Here is a 20,479-nt window from a genome sequence, read left to right as displayed (position 1 = left end):
ATGTTATGGACATAAACTGACTAGGTTTCTTTCTTTGCACCATCTAATAGGAAGCTTAGAGAAATACTTGTGCTCCACTGAAAGGAAATATTAGATTTTTATATTAGGCCTCTGATTTTATTTTATATCTGTATTTTGCATTTCTTACTAGTTTATGACTCTTTATAAACCACCTTAAATTTGGGAGGAGGGGATGAAAAGAAACAAACGGATAGTCTGCATTAATGCATCGTAAGAAATTTTTTTTTTTTTTTTTTTAATTTAAGGCGTCAGGAAAAAAAAAGTCACATGAGAAGTCAAGGAAAAGGAAGGATTTAAAGAATAGAATATATGGATTGAAAGAATAAAAATCTTAATTAACTAGGGAAAGAAGGAAGGGAAATTAACATGAAAAGAGGTACAGAGAAAAGATTAGAGAATATCCCAAATAATTTATATAAATTAAACGAATGGCAGTAAAAAATGAGTGTAAACTTAATCAAGTGTACTGTATGGTTAAGGATATATATGATGCTTAGAAATATGTATTATTCCACAGGCATCACTCAACACAGTAAAAACAACACAGTTACAGTGGATAAAGAAAACATTAAACTGCTTGATAAAAATGGTCAAAAGGTACTACCTGGAAAAACACACATACAGATTGTTACTGTAAGCTATGTCTTATCTGAGCTCTCCCCCCCTCCTCCAACTATTAGGAAAAACCCTATGCATTGCAACCATCTGAGTCTACTGAGGTCTCAGCTTTATTAATGACCCAGCACAGTCTAGGTAGTTTAAACTCCCCAACAAGCTTGATCAAGTTTTTGCCAGGTAACCTCTCTCCTTCAAGGCTGCTGTCATCACGCTTAGCCACTAAGAGACTTTACAATGCTGTCACTGCTGTATGTCAACCCGGCTTCATACAGAACACTGTTGAGCCATCTCCACTCAGAAGTTAAATTATTTTTCCCTATCGTCAGCTTCCTTGTATTTCTTTTTCCCCATGCCCCAGAGAACCCCAAGTTTGCCAGAAGGTTAGACCCCAGTTCAATTTAGCACTGAAAAGATTTTAGGTTGGGTCCCATCAAGTACATCAAGTCTAAATAAACTCCTAGACTGCCCAAATGGCATTATCTTTCCATTCCTCCTTTACCCTTCCCCTCCCAAATATCTGATCAAAAAATTAAAATGCCTTAAGAGCATACAGTTAAGAAAATTATGCTCTCTACTTTCCTTCTGCTGAAATGAACATCTTATACAAGAGTAAGGTATGATTCTGCTCTCCAAGATCACAGTGCCACAGCTGACCAGTCCCTACCCAACCTCTGCAACTGTCCCCTCTCTATGTCTGAACAGCCAAAAGATGCCTAGAAATAGAAAGCATCTGACTACCAAGGTGATAAATACATCAAGCATTTATTGATTACCATGCAGAAGTCAATGAGAGATCACTTAGAATATGTAGATGTTTCTGCTTATCATTTTTATTCTTCCAAAAATTCACTATTTCTTTTAAACTATGGCTAGCCTGCATACCAGCTGGCTCCAGGTTAGTAAGATCTGGCTGTCAAGGAAGCTCTGCTAAGTGGGAGGGAAATCAGCTACAGATCCAGGGGAAGGAGGGCAAAGGCCTAACAGTCACATGGGATACTCCATTAAGACAAGCACTGTGGTTCTTACAATCACAAACTCAGGACAATGCCTTGCAAACTGTAAGCATTCAATAAATATTTGCTGTGCATAAACTTGTTAAGTGAAATAGATTATTCTGTAAAGTACTACAAAGAGGCCAAGTAACTAGTCCATTGGCCCACAGCCAGTAAGTGGCAAAGCCAAGATTCCAACCAGGTTGGAGAGTCTGTTCCAGAGTCAGTGCTATTTTCACTTCTGTATGTGCTTCTTATGGGGAGACCAATATACCAAAGATCTCTGGGAAAGTACTCAAGGGCACAAGATAAACATGCTAGATATCTCTGGAAAGTAAATTTTACTCAAAGTTGAATCATTTTAAGTATTTGATATATAAAACACCAATGCATTACAAAAGAGAATACAGAATCCATAAGTACTAATTTTAGATTACGCGGCCATGACATTCTCTCTTTTTGTAACAGCCCCAGGCTCTCTTTAAGGACACAAGTTCATCCTCCTCTTCCACTAGACGTACAGATAGCAGAAAATCTGAAAATCAAAACATCACTCCATCCATACTGGGAAGCCAAAATGGGCCCTTCCAAGCATGTGCTGGATCCGCGGAGGAGGAAGCAGTGGAGGTTTGCGCACTCCAGCGAGGGCACGGTCAGGGCAGTCAGGACAAGGTCAGGGCGCAGGGTGATGTGCTCGGGTGCTCCCGGCCCCGCCCACCGGACAGGGCTGGGCCGCAGACCACCAGTTCCTGAGGCAGGCCAGCCCGCACGGTGTGAACCAACAAGTCTGCTCCAAGCCCTAGGGGCTGCCCTGGAGTGAGCTGGCCGCCGCTGTGCAGCTCTGAGAGTCCTCACTTCCTACTGGACTGGTGAAGATTCCACATACAAAATCTCAGGTTATCCTCACTGGTCCACTCCACAAGGCTAGGAAAAGAAATCCTGCCACCCAGTGCATCACCTAAGCAGTCCACCAGCACAGGGACATGGGAGGGCTGACACATGCAGGTGCGAGAGCAGGAGCTAAGGCCATGAAAAGGGCCGCAAGTTCCTCCGCACTGTCGGTGGGTCTCACCGTGCAGTGTGGAGAAGACCAACGCTCTCCAGCACCACATAATATAGGTAATGTCTGTACAATTCTTCCCTAATAAACAATTTAGGACAGTCATATCTGCTTAAAAGTGTTCTTTGTCTGTTAAAACTAGTTGTCTACAGACTGTTGCATGAATACACTCTCAAATTACAAAAGTTCAAATGCAATAGTAGTTGAAGACTGATGGTGTTGTTTCTAAGATAACGCTTTTGTCTTTGCTTTATCTTATTAGGGAATTTATGTCAGTGTTTAAAATGCTGTTTGGTGTAACAAGTGTAAAATTAATTCTATACACGCAGAAAATAAATAAATAAACACAACCTTGCTAAGCACCAAAAACATAGCAAGCAGGTGTTAAATGTCAGCGTAAAATGCAGTCCTGAATCTTACAGAGTTTAAGCTATTCTGAAAAAGAGAAACAAGTTAGCCAATAATTAAAAGTGCTAAAATAGATGCTGGAATATCATCTGCAGAAACAGAGAAAAGGTCTCTAACTCTGACTCTGCAGAGTTTGGGGAAATTGGGAAGGCAGTGGGAGAGTTTTAAGAGTTCCCAGTTGGTAACCCAATCTCTTCTCTCATCCCTAAACTGCTTCTCAAAAGACAGAGAGGCCTTAATTAATGAAAGAAGGAGGAAGTACTCATGTAAAGACAATATGAAAGTTATACATTTTCAGGAAAACCACAAATATTCTGAAAAGGCTAGAACCAGTGCAAAACAACAAGAAAAAAATCATTGACATTTGAAAGATATACAGAAAAAGAAAAAAATTTAATAAGATGCCCAACATACAATAAAAATATGAAAACGATAATTGGGGCCCCTGGGTGGCGCAGTCGGTTAAGCGTCCGACTTCAGCCAGGTCACGATCTCGCGGTCCGTGAGTTCGAGCCCCGCGTCGGGCTCTGGGCTGATGGCTCAGAGCCTGGAGCCTGTTTCCGATTCTGTGTCTCCCTCTCTCTCTGCCCCTCCCCCGTTCATGCTCTGTCTCCCTCTGTCCCAAAAATAAATAAACGTTGAAAAATATGAAAACGATAATATATTCATAGACATTCTTTATCTATCAACAAAGCAAAAATTTAAAAGAGCTTGTGGGGAAACTGACATTATTAAGTATTATAGATAAAATACATACTGTAGATAAAAATATAGAATGGTACCTCTCCCAAGGGCAATCTGATAACATGTCCAAAATATTTAAATATGTAACTTTTTTATTCTGTCATTCTTATTCCTAAGGATTTATATTTTAAAAAATATAACACTTTAGGGGCACCTGGCTGGCTTAGTGGGTGGGGCATGTGATTCTTGATCTCAGTATTGTCAGTTTGAGCCCCATGTTGGGTGTAGAGATTATTTAAAAATAAAATCTTATATATATATATTTTTTTTTCTTTTTTCTTTTTTTTTTTTTTTTTTTTAAATCGGGAGACCTGGGTAGGTCATTTGGTTAAGCATCCATCTCTTGATCTCAGCTCAGGTCATGATCTCACCATTCATGAGTTTAAGCCCAGTGTTGGGCTCTATGCTGACAGCACAAAGCCTGCTTGAGATTCTGTCTCTCCCTCCCTCTGCCCCTTCCCCGCTTGCTCTCTCTCTCTTTCTCAAGATAAATAAAAACTAAAAAAAATAAAATAAAATAAAAATAAAAATTCAAAAATAAAAATAAAGCACTATAGATGGGATGCTTAGATCAAAAGGGATCAAGTAAATAATTGGTCTGTCTATACAATAAAATACTGTGTCATTTGTTATTTATGCCACTAGAAGTCATTCAACTAAATAAAGTTCAGAGATCTTAAAAAAAAAAAAAAAAAAGGAAAAGTAAGGGGGGGAAGTCAGCCTTGAAATTACCCAAAGGTTACTTGCACCTAGCAAATAAATAAGATTGTTTATCTTATTTACCTCAACAAATTCTAAAAGGGAGCCATGAAAAAATTTAAGCAAAGGGGATGGAGGCAAGTCACAAAACATGTACACTATGATTCCTTTTGTAAATTATGCGCACACACATGAGGGGCAGGCCCATCTGGGGGATGAGTTTGGATGTATGGATGCACATAGTCATCAGGGGCACATTCCAGGAAAGGGGCTCTAACTGAGCCAACATCATATCGGTCCTCACAACAACAGTATGCAACTGACCAGATGAGACTGGCCTCACGAGCTGGCAATGGCCCTGATACCGGTCCTTACAGCGTATGTAACTGACGTGATGAGACAAGATTCCAACATCATGAGCTGGCAATGGCCCTGACGCTAAAGTCTACGTCCCTGAAATCACACCATCATTTCTTCCAGCATCACTCATTACATTAGTCTTCCCAGGCGATAGTGATGTTTACAATGTCTTTCATAACATCAGAGGACTTTCACCGATTCCATTCTAACTGATTGGTATATGAATGTGTATGTATTACTCTGCCTAAACGGCATTCGTGGCCAACTGCACGAGAAAGCACCAGGGGAGCGCGAGAGTGGCTCTCAGCAAGGTCGCGTAAAGAAAAATATTTCAGACAACTAAACAGGGTGATGCTGGGCAAGACTAAACAGAGGATACATGATTGAGAACACCAATACTACTAAATGGCTAGCTTATCAGAAACAATAATCAACAGTCACGTTTCCTCAACGGAAAGCTACAGCCCTGGTTTAGGAACAGCTTGGTCAGGGGAGCAGTAAACAAATGCATGCTATTTGCCTGTCTACCAATTTTAAGTCACAACTCATTTGAGAAACATTAAAACATTTTAGACACATGTTCATCAAAAGAAGACATAACAGTAGAAGTCCTATTTCCTAGGTAGCAAACTAGGTCATGAAAAAATATAAAATAAATGATGCCCCAAATAAAAATTATCTGAATGCTAACATCTGCAAAGAGCTTCAGTTTTAAATACAATTCTTAACAGAAATCCAAAATGTTCAGGGTTCAGCCATCTATACACAGTTTCAAAATATTTCTATAGCCAACATATGGAGATACCTGAAATCTAGGTTAACATTGGGTCTAGTAACCAGTTAGACGTCCATCCCTCCAAACTGCAGGATATATGGTTGGTTCTAGACCACACAATTTGGGCCTGGGTAAGCGCCTGGGAGCTGTGTGTAAGCGCACTAAGGATAAACTCAAGTAACAGTTGTTAACATACTTCATCATCAAAGTGACTTGAAACAATTTAATGGTTAAAAGCATGAGAATTCTCTTAATTGCTTGCTGCCACAATCAAAACGGGTCAGAGACCCAGATGTGCCACTGAGCCTCTTTACACTGTCGTCTCACGTGAAAGAAGGGGATGACAAGCACACACACCTCATGGGGCCATTGTGAAGATTAATATGAAAACGCATATAAAGATTTTGTACAGTAACTGGCACAAAGACTTGGTGAATGTTATGTATTATTGCCACTGGAAATTCATACATTTGGTAGAAGGTATGGAACCTCTTCCACAGATTTTGCCCGTGTATTGGGCCATTATAAAGGACAAACAGCATGAAAATAGCCTCGTAATTTGAAAACCATCTTCAGCTCTTGAGCTAAATCTTACTCTTTCTGGACCACCCAGACCAAACTTGAGTTCCCTGAAAGTGCTGTGTTTTCACTGGTTTCAAGAATAATGTATATACTGTTCCTTTTGCTTAGGACATCTGCAATCCTACTTCCCACTCAGCCTTGGACTGATTAACTTGCAGTCATCCTTCATGTCTCAGTGTAAACATCATTTACTCAGGGAGCCCTTCCCAAGTCCTCCTGTCCAGATTAGGTACCCCTATCTCATGCTTAAGGCCCTATCTTATTCAGAGTACTCTGGATTTCCCGTATTTTACTCAATTAAGTATGAACAGTGTTATCTAATGTATGACTTGCCCAGCAGATTATAAACTTTGAAGGCAAAAACTCTATCTGTCTCACTATTCTATCTCCAATGTTGCGTACGTGGCAAGGAATAAAACAAGCTCTATAAATATTTACTGAATTAAATGAATGCAGAAGGACCAGTCAGGTTGGTTAATTATAATCCAGTTCATGCTCACATTGAGAACTAGTACAGTTCCTGATAAGCTTACTGTCTTTGTTCATTCACATTCTAATAAGATGTTTCCAGTTTAAAATCCCAATGCTACCTTTCTGGACTACCCATCTCATGTGATTTAGCTCTGTTGCTAAGATAGGATCAAACCTATCATGCTTTATATTCTTAATAAATTTATTAAAATAGTATTCAGATGAAAGCCAAGCTACTCAAAGTATCTGTGTTTACTGGCCTTCATCCAAAAGATAGTACTGAAGAATTCCACAGCTTAAAAAGAAAAAAAAAAGTATGAAAACAATCCACAATTCATCAGTGAAAATCCTATGGGCTAGAAAAGTTAAGTGATTTGTTCAACATCAGAAAGCTATACAGTGCTGGGCGCCTGGGTGGCTCAGTCAGTTAAGTGTCTGGCTTCAGCTCAGGTCATGATCTCATGACTTGTGGGTTTGAGCCCCGTGTCAGGCTCTGTGCTGACAGCTTAGAGCCTGGAGCCTGCTTTGGATTCTAGCTCCCTCTGCCTCTCCCCCACTCATGCTCTGTCTGTCTCTCTCTCTCTCTCTCTAAAATAAATAAACGTGAAGGAAGGAAGGAAGGAAGGAAGGAAGGAAGGAAGGAAGGAAGGAAGGAAGGAAGGAAAGAAGCTACACAGTGCTACAGACGGAATAAGGATCCAGGTTTCTTAGTTCTATTGATCTTTCCACTACAGAGACTTTTTTTGTACATTGAGAACCGCTGTTCAAGATAGTGTAAGCAATGGTCGTGAAATGCAACTATCCTTATTTAAACTGTCCTAATCATTCAATGCTACTGAATCATTTGTAAAGCTTTTTTAAACTATGCATGCCCAGACCTCTAGTGTATTAGAAACTCTGGAGGTAAGGCCTAGGCCTCTGCATGTTGAGAGTCCCAGGGATGAGTCTTATCCCAGCAAAGATTGAGAACCCCTAATTTAATCAATTAAACATTATCTGCTAAATGTGCGCTCCGTCCCTAGGAGAGTGTTCTTGATCTCAAGGCTCTTGGAGACAAGGTTTACTTACATAACTCAATCAGAGAAGAAAATAAGACTGTGTATAATGAAGTGCTGAATTAGCTAAATGAACACAAATTAAGAGCTAACCTCAGAGAAACTAGGACAGTAGCACAGGCTTGAGAGATCAGCTATTTCAGGAGCTAGGGCCTTTATGATAAACAAGGACAACAGCTTTCAAACCATGTGCTGAGCAGGAGTCCTTCAGGATCCTGTGAAATTGCCTTGAGGGCCACCATGGGAAACGGGATGCTTTTCCTACCTCTGACACCCATTTCAATCAGAATTGCTCCACTCTCACCTTTTATATAATAAGCTTCTGCCTAAAATTCATTACAAAAAACTCCAACGGCTTTTAAAAGTGTGAAAACTTATATTTACAAATATGTAGAAAAAGGAAAAAAGTCAGTGGTGAAGTAACTTGTCCCCAAGTCACAAAGCTAATCAGCGATCCAGAACCCAGGTCTCTCACTCACTATACCACATCACATACCCTGACATTCCAAAGGGATGTCAGTGTGAGCACAGGTTCTGACAGAGCATCCCAAGTGCCAGCCTGACCAAAACGGTGGGCTTACTTTCAAACTGGGATGGGGTTGTGCAGCAGGACGGGGAGGGGGTGGGAGGGGGTGGGGAGGGAAGGATGAAGAGAGCCCAAAGCACCAGAATAAAATACCACCACCCTCCTTGAACAGCTCTTCAACACAAAGTTTTAGGTAGTTTTTTTTTTATCGTTTTAATAAACTTTTTAAAGTTGAGAGAGAGAGAGAGAGAGAGAGCACATGCATGTGCACAAGCGAGGAAGGAGGAGAGAGAGAGAGGGAGACAGAATCCCAAGGAGGCTCTGCACTGGCAGCGCAGAGCCCGAGGAGGGGCTTGAACTCACAAACTGTGAGATCATGACCTAAGCTGAAATCAAGAGCTGGACGCTCAACCGACTGAGCCACCCAGGTGCCCCTATTTTATTTCTTTTCATGTTTATTTATTTTTGAAAGAGAGAGAGAGAGAGAGAGAGAGAGCGTGCTCATGCGCATGATTGGGGAAGGAGCAGAGAAAGAGGGAGACAGGCCGAAGCAGGCCCCGTGACACCAGCTCAAAGCCTAGCTTGGGGCTCAAACCCACGAAACACGCAATCACGACTTGCCAAAGTCGTAGGGAACTGAGCCACCCAGGGGCCCCTAGGTAAATTTTTTTTTTTTTTTTTTTTTAATTAAAACCTGGGGTGCCTGGGTGGCTCAATCAGTTAAGCGTCTGACTTTGGCTCAGGTCATGATCTCACAGTTCATGGGTTCGAGCCCTGCATCGGGCTCTGCTTCGGATTCCGTGTCTCCCTCTCTCTCTGCCCCGCCTCTGCTCGCACTCCGTGTGTGTGTGTGTCTCTCTCTCTCAAAAGTAAATAATAAACATTAAAAAAAAAATTAAAACCTGATAAAAGAAACACTGTGTTTGTGGTGGGCTGATAAGGGTGGAACTGTTGAATCATGCTCTGTAAGGAAGGAGTAGGAGATAAGAATGCATAGGCAGGGATGGGGGCCAGATTAACAGAGAACCTTCAAAGTTTCTGTCTGCTACAATGCAACACCTCCACGGGAAAGATGTCAGAAGAGCACCAGTGGAGTGCATTCCCTCTCCCAAGGTGCTGGCCGCACACGGAAATGTATAACCTGAAGTACAATGGCCCACAGAATCAATCTAAAGCTTCTCTACAGCAGCACCAGTAATAAAATTGCTGATTTTACTCTTGTGCTCATGTAAGAAAAACTATTATAGTACTTAAAAAAGTCTTCTGCTATCAATTTGTTACTCACCACGGCATCCCTCTAACACCGGTGTTATCACCATCTGATTGTTGAAAGAAACAACCACAGAAGTCAGTAGCAAAGTCAAAATGAGAGGTCTAGGATTTACAATGCTCAGACTCAGTGCTCAGTCCACACAGTGGAGTGGCAGGAGCACAAATCTCAATCCTAATATTTGTACGTTTATCACACATTTAATTCAGTAAAACTGTCTTGATTTTCACAACGAATTTATAACGCAGTAATAGCCACCAATCATGTCTCAAGTGACATCTCCAAAGTTGAATTCATTGCCTAGTCTCCAAATGGCTCCCTCTTCCAACCTCCCTGCTTCTGTTTACTTGGCACTGCTCTTTATAATCTAAGCTCAAAACCTTAGCATCCCCCTTGACTCTAATTAGCTGCTAAACACTTAGAATTAAGGGCTTTGATCATGGCTAGTCCAGAACAAAAAAATTCAAAGGATCCCTACTGCCTAGCAGAAGAAATCCAGACTCCTACACCACCAGCCCAGAGCATTCAGAGCTCTCCAGAACAGAGTCAGTAACCTTCCACCGCTCCCCACTGTATAGCCTAAGCAATAACTGACCTGGAAGTCCTGCTGTTCCCCAAACACACTTTGTGCTTCCTGTGCACATGACTTTGGGGAAGTCACTTAATCTAGGCTTTAGTTTACTCAACTATAAAGTGGGTATAATAATACTTGCCTGAAAGGGCCAACTAAGGTAATGAAAATGAGAGGGCTGCTATAAACTTTAAAGTGCTATAAAAATACAGACAGTATCATTATGTTATGGTGATGGTAATTTTATTTTATTTACACCTGCTTTGCTCCAGAAGGGATATAAAGCAGCCCACATAAAACACAAAAGAACAAGAATTTAAAGACAGAAGCTTAAATAAAAGAAATATAAAACAAAAGGTAAAGACATAAAAAGAAACTGGGAATGAGGAGGCTAAGAAAAATGCATACCATAATTGCCTTTCCCATCTTTCTTGGTCTGAACACTGTAGTTTGATTGGAAAAGAAAACTAAGTCAATTATTAGCAGTGTCCAGAAGACTAAAAACAAAGCTATTGGTGAGAAATAAAAAAGTTCCTAACATAAAGACCTGGCAAGAATTTTTCCCCAAGGTCCTTATTCTGTGTGATTAACTGGACAACATCCACAACATCCTCAACATATTTATCCTGGATTCTCTATTTTATTGCATCGTTATTAGACTGAACGCCTCTTGAGGGCAGGTGACTGATCTTTGTTTGTATCTCCAATAGCATTTAAACCAATTAGTCGGCAAACCGAATGCCTCGATTTTTATATATTGGTTTCCATGGATACAATCTCTGCGTTCTGTTTCAAACCATCTTGTACACCACATCAATCCTAAAACATCACTTTTATCACGGGATTCCTTAAAAACCCTGCACCTAGAACAAATGCCTCATTCTTTACCTACAATCCTGAATATTTCCCCAGCAATATGCTTCTCTGTCTTCCCATTCCTAATTCTTTTTGCCTTTTTTTAAGCTCAGCTTTAAAACTCATCTTCTGCTTAAAGTCTTATCTGACTGGCAGTGATGTGGCAGAGAGACTGGGGGTGTGGAGAGGAGTCTAGAAAGTCAGAAGTCTTGGGTTCTGATGCCTACCTCAACAGTGAAGAGACTGAGGGCAAGACACTGAATCGCTGGGAGAACATTTCCTCATCTGTAAAGGCTAGCGGATAGACGGTATCTACATTACCTTTCAGCTATAAAGGCTCTAGGATCCTTTGGTTCCTGCGAATTTGGACACACCCTGATATCTACCCTGATCACGATTATCTGCTACATATTCTAACATATAATTATATTACGTACATTGTTTTTTGATTTTCCTTGCTATGGAAAGATACCAACTCCTCCATAGCATAGTCTTATATTTCCCTTGTTATCCCCAAAAACAACTGACATAAGACCAGGTACACAGCAGAAATATTTTGTAAACTATGAAATAATTGTAAATAAATAAAGGACTGATTATAATAAACTTCCTTGCTGCAGTATGAATCAGCCAAAAAGACTTCTTTCATTAAGCAGACCATTAAGATAAATGTACTCAATCAAGAAAACAGGTAAGTCGCTTTTCTGTAAAAAAGTATATTCACACAGTAAGTTACAAAGCCAGTCAGTACAACTCCATTACATGTTAAACAAAAAGGAGTTAAAAGACACAACATAATATTCACTCCCGGCCATTCCTGTTTATATCTCCTATTACAAAGAGGAAACTCACTAGTCCCCCCGCAAAAAACCTACTAATTTGTATTATTTTACTGATTTAACTTTACATACTATTGTTATGATTCCAACATAAAAACCAATAAAGTCACAGAGAATTATGAAATAAACCATGTGACTGTACTTTCAAGGACTTTCAACATCACAGGTTAAGTAAAGCTACTACCAATAGTCATACTGAGCTTCGTTTTGTGCTTTTCACATTGTCTTTTTTTTTTTTTTTAATAAATATTATGTATCCTTTTCTGGATGAATATCCTAGTTTCCTGGACAGTACTTTAAAAAGAAAATCTGATAAATGTAGAGGTTTGCTGATTCTTCTTTTGTTCATTACTAGTCCTGTCAGCAAATCTAGGCAACAGTGAAAACTTGAGTATTTGCTTAACTGGAAAAAAAAACAAAAAAAAAAAACCCAAAAACATGACACAAAGGAGCTATATCAGCAACTAAGTATAAACAACATAACCTATCAATCCTCAATAACACCCTATAGTAAAAACACACAGAACTCTATAAACTACATGCATAATATGTAAAGAGCTTCTTTAAATCAGAGGATCTGAAACTCAAGACAATTCTCATATTCCAAATTCTAAATATATTGTAAATGGATCAGTCACAGGCAATGGCTCCACTCATGCCATTTTTTTTCCCCATTTCTATTACTGCTGAAAGAGTTTATAAGGGCTCACGGCCAGTTTAGAACATGGAGATATTTCAGTACAAAATAAAACAGATTTATCCCTAAGAGGAAATATAAGGAGGGAGGCTGGGAAGATGGTGGAGTAGGAGGGCCCTAAGACTGCCTCTTCCCATGGATACGATTAGATAACACTCACATCAGTGCAAATAACTTAAGAAGAAATATAAACCTGAAAAGTTATTATCTCTATTCACAAAATGTCAATATTGCACAAAAAATGTTCAGCAAAAGATGGGTAAGGAAACTGCTATTCTCTACAATCTGTAGTTATTACCTCTTTCATCCCTGATTCCCCTCAAAAAGATATTTACCTTATTTAAGCAATACAATAAAAGAATTAAGCAAAATCCCTGCCCAAAGAGTTTCCTAACAAAAGAAGGAAAGCATTCAGAAGGGGTACAGAAACTCCAGTAAGACGGATGTATGACAATCAAATGCACATTCTGACACCTGATACTGGATTTCCTTGAAAAAATAAATAATAAGCATGTTTGCTCAAGCATTTAAATTTAATATTAAAAAAAGGCAACAGAAACAAGAACCTAAGTAACCCAAAAGGAGCATGTTGCGTTACTTATTCCATTCTGTAAACAGTAATTATTTAAATAGTTTTAAACCCAATCACTTCCACTGGGAAAACACATCCCTGCTTAAAATTGCACTTCACAGTATTTACTAATCACAAAAACTGTGTAACTGAACAAGTACTGTTGTATAAAAACAAGTTAATGATAGCCATATACCAGTATTTTAAAATATAATTGGTTTTAGGGGCGCCGGGGTGGCTCAGTCAGTTAAGCGTCAGACTCTCGGTTTCGGCTCAGGTCGTGATCTCACGGTTCGAGAATTCAGGCCCCGCGTAGGGCTCTGCGCTGACAGTTTGGAGCCTGGTTGGGATTTATCTCTCCCTCTCTCTCTGCCCCTCCCCAGCATGCTCACTCTGTCTCTCAAAAATAAATAAACATGAAAAAATTAAAAAAAGAAAATTATTTTAATAGTGCTCAAAAAACTAATATACAAAGAGTAGAGCTGTGTGTTTTCAATGTAAAAAAACAAACAAAAATAACCGTTAATAATGAGGCAATCACCACTACGTAATGTTATAGTCTTCCTAGTACAAAGGAAACGTGTTCATGAAAGTGAGTGACCAATGTTAAAAACAACTTAAACACGGGGCGCCTGGGTGGCTCAGTCGGTTAAGCGTCCGACTTCAGCTCAGGTCGCGATCTCACGGTCCATGAGTTCGAGCCCCGCGTGGGACTCTGGGCTGATGGCTCAGAGCCTGGAGCCTGTTTCCGATTCTGTGTCTCCCTCTCTCTCTGCCCCTCCCCCGTTCATGCTCTGTCTCTCTCTGTCTCAAGAATAAATAAACGTTAAAAAAATTAAAAAAAAAATAAAAAATAAAAACAACTTAAACACAAAGACATACAGCCAAATATCCAAGATCAAATAATATAGATTCAAGAAACTTCAAATATTTCATTTTTAATGCCAACCACTTATGAAAGATAACATTCAAATTTCCAGGTCTGTCATTCTTTTTTTTAAGCTTTGGGGAAAGGCTAGGATATTACATGATTTAGTTACCTCATTTATATTACAAGCTTTTTTTTTTTTTTTTTTTTTTTAACTTTTTTTATTTATTTTTGGGACAGAGAGAGACAGAGCATGAATGGGGGAGGGGCAGAGAGAGAGGGAGACACAGAATCGGAAACAGGCTCCAGGCTCTGAGCCATCAGCCCAGAGCCCGACGCGGGGCTCGAACTCACGGACCGCGAGATCGTGACCTGGCTGAAGTCGGACGCTTAACCGACTGCGCCACCCAGGCGCCCACAAGCTTTTTAAAGTTAATTTACTTATTTTGAGAGAGAACAAGCATGTGAGGAGCGGGAGGCGAGGGGACAGAGGATCCAAAGCAGTCTCTGTGGTGACAGCAGAGAGCCCAATGTGGTGCTCAAACTCATGAACCATGAGATCATGACCCGAGGAAAGTCGTGCACTTAACCAACTGAGCCGCCCAGGCACCCCTCCGGTTCTGCCATTTTAGAAGCACCTGCCTAAGACAGTCAAGGCTTCTTTAAACATCTTTGGTGGCTTGGTAAGAGCGACTTAACATTCTGAGCCCTAAATTTATTCTGAAATCCGATGACCAGATGAATAACAGATTAACAATTACTTCAATCTAGGCAGCAATAAAACACATTTTATTTCTTCTGCTTTCTGCTGCTTATCGGTGCAGAGAATAGTAAATTAAAAATATGGCAGAATACTATTCACTGTACACCTGAATAACAGTCACTCTTTTTCCTTGATTCCTGGGAATTTTGACAATGACAAAATGAAAGGAGTTAAAAATTAGTTTGGAAAAGATGTTTAAAATTACAGTAATAGCTTGGAAGCAGAACGGTCCTTTCAAATATTAAAAACATTTGGTCAGCTGTCACATGAATTTTCAAGACCTAAACTCAAAAGTACCATTATAATTAGTAGGTGGGGCAAGTTAAGAAAGGGACAATGGGTCTTCTGAAAACTTGTGAGTAGCCTGCCAGATGGGTACACAAGGAGATGGGCAGGTTATAAACTAAGGCTCAAAAATAATCTAAAATACTCTATCAAGCTTGGAAGAGTTAGGGATAAAGCACAGCATCCTACCACAGTCCTAAGGCATTTTAATCAGCACCGTAAGATACACTAGTTAAAATTATGATGAAAAATGTCTAAAAGGAAAACCTTCTATGTCAAAAATCTTAGGTGGAATCACTACCTCACAATGTAGTAATTTTAAAAATCACTAATCAATCAAAACACATACATTTCTCCAGACTAAGACAAATCCAAAAAGAATGTTGAATTATTTTTTAAACTGTATGCAAAGCACATGCTTTCTTATAAGTATCTACCTTATTTTTAAACACTGTAATTTCAGTTTTTAAAAGAATGTATAGTGCTCATTCTCTTCAATTTCACTTTACTCATTAAAATAGGTACCAAGGCCAGGGGCGCCTGGGTGGCTCAGTCGGTTAAGCGTAGGACTTCGCTCAGGTCGTGATCTCACGGTCTGGGAGTTGGAGCCCTGACAGCTCAGAGCCTGGAGCCTGCTTCAGATTCTGTCTCCCTCTCTCTCTCTCTGCTCCCCACCCCAGCTCACGCTCTGTCTCTCTCTCTCTTTCTCCAAAACTAAAAGATTAAAAAAAATTCTTTTTAATAGGTACTAAGGCCAACGATCTCTCTTTCTTTAGCCTGGCACCTTCTTATTAGAGTTGGGGAGATCACAAAGAACCTCTCTAAAATAAACATATTGATCACTTCCAATCATTGGAATCAAAGTAAGTACATTGATTGTACTTACTTAAAACCCATAGTCTCCATCTGAGAACCTGAGGAAACGAATTTTTACAATAGCATGGAATGCCAACCAAAATGCCAGTTAACAATACTCATCCTTTTCTCTATTAAAACAATTCTAACGGTGGAATTTTGTTTATAAAATTCAGCATACATTTTATCATCCTGGAGAAAATATCTGCAGCCTCAGTAGTGGTTAAATTGCAGCTATAAAGGAAATTGTCCTGAGATAAATGGTTTCCCTATGAGAAGGTTTCACTGCTACACTTCACCTCAGGACAATAAATCAAATTAACTGCACCTTGTCCTCTGTCCAATGACATCATCAGTTTGACCACATCTTGGGAATCGGGTGCAAAAACATATGCTATTTAAGGCATGAAATCATATTACTGCCTTTTGTCCATTCGACCTCATGCTTCAGGTCTCTAAAGCAGTCAGTCACCTGAACATTCACATGAAAGCTACAGATTCCCCACCCCCCCCCCTCCCCCAGCTGCATTCGGGCCGGCCTACTGGATGTGAAAGAGGAAAAATGATGAGAACTGGTTATTTGAAATTGGCTTGCTTTTAGCCCACCAAATCTACAATTTTGTTACAAATTAAACTGAAGACTAATGTCTCCCAAAATATGTACCTAGCAACTGACCGTAAATAAAGTGCCTTATAATTTCAGAGGTTTAACACATCAGAGCTAAATAACACTTCTCTGGTACTTTACTAGCAGGGGTAAAAAAAAGCCACCAATGAGAAGCAACTCTATGTTCTTATAAAACACACTAAAACTGGATAGAATGAAAAGGGGAAAAAAAGCTTTACTAAGAGAAAACCAAAAATGAAAATTATTGTTTCCTCTAAACAACAGAAGTTAGCCTGACTTTCACAGACCAATTGTCCTGATTCTACATAAAACATAAAATCAATTCTGACAACTTAAAGAGGGGTGGGTGTGCTGGGAAGAGAATAAGTTCCAAGATCAGGGTAGACACAATGACTATGTTTATTCTGCTATGTTCACTCATTTAACCGTGACACAAACCGCTCAAAGAAAACCTAACCCGTCTCTGGTTTTTAGGAGTGCTCCCATTAAAATACGCAAACCTTGACAGGGACAGCACAAAATTAATATCAGCCCTATCTTAAATTAGAATGAAGAAGTTGAAAAGGAAACGCTGCCCTGAGACATTCTGAAAGTGCTGTTAATTGGAATTTCTAAAACACTTAACTATTCTACAACTCCTAGGGAAAAACAACAACAACACACAACTATAGGTTTTACAAGTAGTGCAGACCTTTACAAAGCCGGAAAGTGTTTAACTTGGAGGTGGAAGCCAAGGGGCAGGGGAGAGCTATCACTAAAGTAAAGTGACTTACTTGTATTAAGTCAAAATAGGTTTCACTCGTCCCTGAAAATGAGAAGATTTTTTTCCCCTTAGGCCTAACATTACTGCAAACTATGAGAAAATCTTTTTAGGAGAAAACAAAACACTACGGAGTCAGAGCTTAGCTAGGAGCTGGTTTAATGCTGGTGAAGGCCCCGGGAGGGTTTGTTTTGCCCGCGGAGGCCGGGTACGTGTGTGGAAGTTGGTGGGGGAAAGTCATTTTGGTTATTAGTAAATAAATCAAGCGGCAGAAAATGAGGCCTAGGCAACTGGCAGAGAAGCCAAGGCCTAGCTCTCCCCCTGCTCTTCCCAGCACAGCCTGGGTTTGATCTCAGAGCCCCGTGGATTGCCAAGGAAAAAAAAAAAAAAAAAGAATCATATCGAACCACAAAAGCACATGGGGCGAATGTAAAATATAAACACGGCGTTGGGCTGTGAGTGGCTGTTATTAAAGGTCTGAATTACTAAACATGAGAGGCGGGGAAAGCCGGGCGGCCATTTCAATAATATAAACCTCCCCGAATTAGACATTATTCAAATGAGAGAGGTTCGGCTAAGCAGACAGTAGAGAGGACCCAGCACCCAGCAAGGAACCAACACCACAGAACCGAGGAGGGGGATCCCCGCCCCTACCTAACTCCCAACAGGAGAGGGGAAATCGAGAATATTATCAACTTGTCAGGCCGGCCGGTTGTGGGGCAGGGGCAGGAGGGCAGCCTTTACATCCGAGTTCTTGAGAGGCCTCCGGGTGCTTCTGGGGCCTGGGAGCAAGAGGGCCCCGTGGGTCCGGGTCAGCGCAGAGGGGCGGGGGAGCGGGGAGGGGCAGGGGAGAGGAAGATGAGACCACGCCAGGCACCTCCAACCCAACTCCCGGGGGGAAAAGCACGGCCCACCGGAGACTGGGAGCTTTTCCAGCACCCAGGGGACTGCTGACCGATGGTCTGGAGCACATGGGGCTGCCCCGGAGGACATCCCCCTCCGAGGGGAACTTCCCACGAGGGCCGCCTTTCAACCCTGTCCGCCCCGGAGGGGGCGAAGCGGACCCCTGCGCGGGCTCCCCACCCCCGCCGCCCCGAGGCCACCTCGCAGCGCCCGCGACCGCTCACCCCTACCCACCTAGAGCGCGGGCCTGGCTCAGGTCAGGCCGCCACACCGGGGACAAGCGGGGCGCGGCCGAGGTGCCCGGGGCCGTGACCCGCCGGCTCAGCCCCGCTCGGACCCCGGTGAAGCGGCGGGGCGCGGGCGCCGGCGGGGCGCTCTCCCCGGGCGCACCCGCGGCCGCCCTCCGGGCCGCCCGCCCCCCCGCCTGGGCCCACTCCCGGCGGGGGGACGCGTGTGGCTGTCCGGCCGCCGGGGTCCGCTCCGGCCCCGCCGCCTCCCCGGCATTGTGCTCGCCGCCACCTCCATCCCCCTCCACGCCCCCCCCCACCCCGCGCCCGCCCGGCCCGGGTCGCCCGCCCGCGCCCCGTCGGCCCAGTGGCTATGAATATGTAAAATGTCTTTATTGTCCTCTCCCTCTGCCCCGGCCCCGCGGCCCCGCCGCGGACCCGCTCGGGTTCGGGCACGGCGGCGAGGAGGCGGCGGCGGCGGCGGCCGGCGGAGGAGGAGGGCCGGTGCCGGCGGGCGGGCGAGCGGCGGCGGCGGGGTGGGCCAGGGGCAGGAGGAGGGCGGTGGATCGCAGCCCCCTTTGCCCCTTGTCTTCCCCCTCCGCCTGGCCGCTCCGAGCCTCTTTCCCCCTCCGCTCGGCGCCCGGCGGGGGCTCCGTGCTCCCCGGCCCCCCATCTCCCCGCCGTTAATTATAATAATCCTGAGTACTAATAAATTATGCTAAGTCGCGGGGGGGGGCAGCGGGAGCCGGGGTTGAGTATGAATATGAATATGTAAAATGCTGTAATGATTACCTGCTGCTGCTGCCGCCGCGGCTGAACTCTCATCTTGACTCGCTGCTCCTCCGTCCGCCATTTTGAATATTTTAACCAAAATCGCCCGGTCGATAAACCCTCCCTCGCTCCGGCTCCCCTCCCCCCTCCCGCCCTCCGTGCCTCCTCCCTCCTCTCCGCCCCCTCCCGCTCCTTCCTCTCCCCGGGCTCGCGCCAGGGGGCGCGCGAGGCCGTCCCCTCGGAGGAGCCCCACCCCTTCGGGCGCTGTGCGCACGCGCCCGCTGCCTGCCGTGGCTCCTCACTAGCTAAAGCGCCCTCAACCTGCCAGTCACCCCTTCGCTGCATTTTTTTTTTTTTCTCTCTCGGCTCTGCACATGCGCGACTTTCTCCACGCGCCTGAAATGCAGGCGGCGCATGCGTTACCTCTCGGCTCCTTGAAGCGTAACCTGTGTAGTACGTTGAGTGCTCGTCCCTTCTGATAATCCTCCCTTTCCTCCCGCCTCACTGCCCTCCCGGCTTTACTCCGACGTCCCCCAATGGCCAGTGGCATACTAAAAGGGCAAGGGACACGGCAGCCAAGAGCTTGGAGACGCGTGGAGTACCCGTGGGCGGACCAGCCCCGGCGTCCCCGCCGCTGCGCACTTTTTAAGGCTTTCCGCGCAGTTGAACCGCTGACAACAAAGGAGGGGCAGCTCCCCTGCTAGGTAATTTCCGGCCCGGTGGGCAGGTAGGGGCGGAAACGCCCGCCGCGGGGAGCCGGGCTGGAGGCACCTGCTGAGCTACGCGCGGGCGTCCCGCTTTAAATTTGAATCCTAACTAGTCCCCGCCCCCAGCTCTGCAAATGCTGGAGACCCGGCCTTGGCTAACACGAGGGGGAGTGTCTTGTGCTGGTTTTAATTAGCCCCAAATCGCTTCTCCTCTACTTGTTTCTAACACCCAGCCGGCTTCTCGGGATCCGAATGTTTAAGTCGCTAATTTCCGGCCCCTACCCTTGGTGGGGCTTTCACGTGCCTCGATCGCCGCTCACCGGATCGAAACGAATAGTCCATCCCGTAGTCCATAAAGAGGCAGTCTCCCTTTCGCTTGGCAGCATGTTTAATAAAACCTAGCCGTAAACTGGAAACTGATGACCTAATAAATCAAGATGTCGAAATCAGCAGTAGCTTCATCAAGAATTTCACTTTGCTGTGTTTCTCAGAGTAACTATAATAGTAGGCGTTTTCTGTTGTAAATATCTTTATTTCAGTCATGTTCTAAGGTTTCTTTAATGGTAAATTTCCCTGGACCAGACTCAGGTCTAATTAC

At 43.1% G+C, this 20,479-nt stretch overlaps 1 protein-coding gene across 2 annotated transcripts in view; it reads right to left on the bottom strand.

Moving 5' to 3' along the window:
- Positions 1-19,270, bottom strand: part of POU2F1 (POU class 2 homeobox 1) — a 185,231-nt gene extending 165,961 nt beyond the window's left edge. For both annotated transcript variants that reach the window (XM_030301799.1, XM_030301796.1), the window contains exon 1: positions 19,196-19,270. In XM_030301799.1, coding sequence (XP_030157659.1) covers positions 19,196-19,256 — 61 coding nt within the window. In that variant the 5' untranslated portion in view covers positions 19,257-19,270. The remainder of the gene's footprint in view (positions 1-19,195) is intronic.
- Positions 19,271-20,479: the final 1,209 nt, after the last annotated feature.

Source organism: Lynx canadensis, chromosome F1 (assembly GCF_007474595.2).
Source record: "Lynx canadensis isolate LIC74 chromosome F1, mLynCan4.pri.v2, whole genome shotgun sequence".
Lineage (NCBI taxonomy): Eukaryota > Metazoa > Chordata > Mammalia > Carnivora > Felidae > Lynx > Lynx canadensis.
Note: the sequence above shows the minus strand (reverse complement) of the source record. Positions and strands in the feature narration are given on the sequence as shown.